The sequence below is a fragment of the Rhea americana genome, unplaced genomic scaffold, assembly GCF_003343005.1.
Source record: "Rhea americana isolate MKP2758 unplaced genomic scaffold, rheAme1 scaffold_13, whole genome shotgun sequence".
NCBI classification, from domain to species: Eukaryota; Metazoa; Chordata; class Aves; order Rheiformes; family Rheidae; genus Rhea; species Rhea americana.
In genome coordinates, this window is record NW_028185372.1 from 145416 (window position 1) to 147160 (window position 1745).

At 64.0% G+C, this 1745-nt stretch overlaps 1 protein-coding gene across 1 annotated transcript in view; it reads left to right on the forward strand.

The window, feature by feature from the left end:
* The first annotated feature begins 6 nt into the window (after positions 1-6).
* Positions 7-1745, forward strand: part of TPM2 (tropomyosin 2) — a 13297-nt gene continuing 11558 nt past the window's right edge. Inside the window, exons 1-2 of the mRNA XM_085326277.1 lie at positions 7-122; positions 1383-1508. Coding sequence (XP_085182403.1) covers positions 9-122; positions 1383-1508 — 240 coding nt within the window. The 5' untranslated portion in view covers positions 7-8. The remainder of the gene's footprint in view (positions 123-1382; positions 1509-1745) is intronic.

Sequence of the window (1745 nt, forward strand, 5' to 3'; positions counted from 1 at the left end):
CCGCCGCCATGGAGGCCATCAAGAAGAAGATGCAGATGCTGAAACTGGACAAGGAGAACGCCATCGACCGAGCCGAGCAGGCGGAGGCCGACAAGAAGCAGGCGGAGGACCGCTGCAAGCAGGTGGGCTCCCCGCGACGCCCCCACCCCACCCCCGGCGTGGCCTGGGGACCCCGGCCTTAGGGGTGCCCACTGCTGGGGACCTCACTATGCAGGGTGCCCAGCCCTGGGAGCCTCACCCTGATGGGTGTCCTACCCTGAGAACCTCACCCCAATGGGTGTAGAGCCCTGGGAACCTCACCCGTCAGGGTGTCCAGCCCTAGGACCTCACCCCGATGGGTTTCCAGCCCTGGGACCTCACCCTGGCGGATGTCCAGCCCTGGGAACCTCACCCCAATGAATGTCCAGCCTTGGGAACCTCACCCCAATGGGTGCCCAGCCCCARGGACATCACCCTGATGCATGTCCAGCTGTGGGGACCTCACCCCATTGGGAGTTGAACTCTGGGAACCACTACCTTAGGAATACCCCCCCCCTTCAGCACCTTGTCCTGCTGTGTTCCCAGCCCTGGGGACCTCACCTTTCCGAATGTCCAACGCTGGGGATCTCACCCTAAGGGGTGTCCAGTCCTGGAACCTCACCCCTCTCAGTATTCAACCCTGGGGTCCTCACCACTCCTGGTGTCCAGTCCTGAAGACCTCAGCCCACTGGGTGTCCAACCTGGGAGACCACTGCCATAGGGGTGCCCACCGTCAGGGACCTCACCCCACAGAGTAACCAGTTCTGGAGATCTCACTCCTCATGATGTCCACCCCTGAGGACCTCAGCCCACTGGGTGTACAGCCATGGGGACCCCTATCCCACTCAGTGCCCAGCCCTGGGGACCTGTGCTCCAGCCTGCTGCCCCGCCACTTGCTTCAGTCCCCCCTAGATGCCAGGCCATGCCTCGGTGGGACACCTCAGGGCCATCTCATCTCTGCCTGCTACCTCCTTGTCCCTCTCCCATGGAGACCTTTGGGACAATGTGCTCCCATCCCAGATGCATGGAGAGGGAGATCTCAGTGCTCTCTGGTGCTGTGTCCCCCAGGTGGCACCTCAGTAGCCCCTAGCACAGTGAGGAGGCCACCAACTCCTCATCCCCATCAGGCTCAGGGATGCTGGATTCTGCTCCGCTCTGGGAACCCTGGTGGTCCCGAAGGACCTGCAGTTCCACAGCTGATGGAGTAATCGCGTCCATGTGCTCCCTTACTGTGCCACCCTGGTCTGTGCCACCCTGGGACGAGGGTGGCTGCCCCCCTCCAGCCCTGTGGGTACTGCCAGTCCCCTCGAGACCTCCAGCCTTGTCCGGCCCCCCTGACCCTCATGCTCCCATCCCTTCCCCAGCTGGAGGAGGAACAGCAGGGCCTGCAGAAGAAGCTGAAGGGCACGGAGGATGAGGTGGAGAAGTACTCCGAATCCGTCAAGGAGGCACAGGAGAAGCTGGAACAGGCGGAGAAGAAAGCTACAGACGTAAGTAGGCTGGCCAGCAACCCCTCCCCTGCATGCGCACCAGGCCGGGGGGGTGGCAGAGGAAGAGGGGAGCCTTATATGGAAAGCTTCTGTAGGGAAGACTGGCAGGATCCCATTCCTGGGACGCCGACCCTGAACCGGGCTGAACCGCGGCGGATGCAGGGCAGGGACCGGCCCGGGGCCGGCCGCGTGGCGGAGGCGCGCGGGGGGCACGGCGGGCACCGCGCCGCTCGCGTG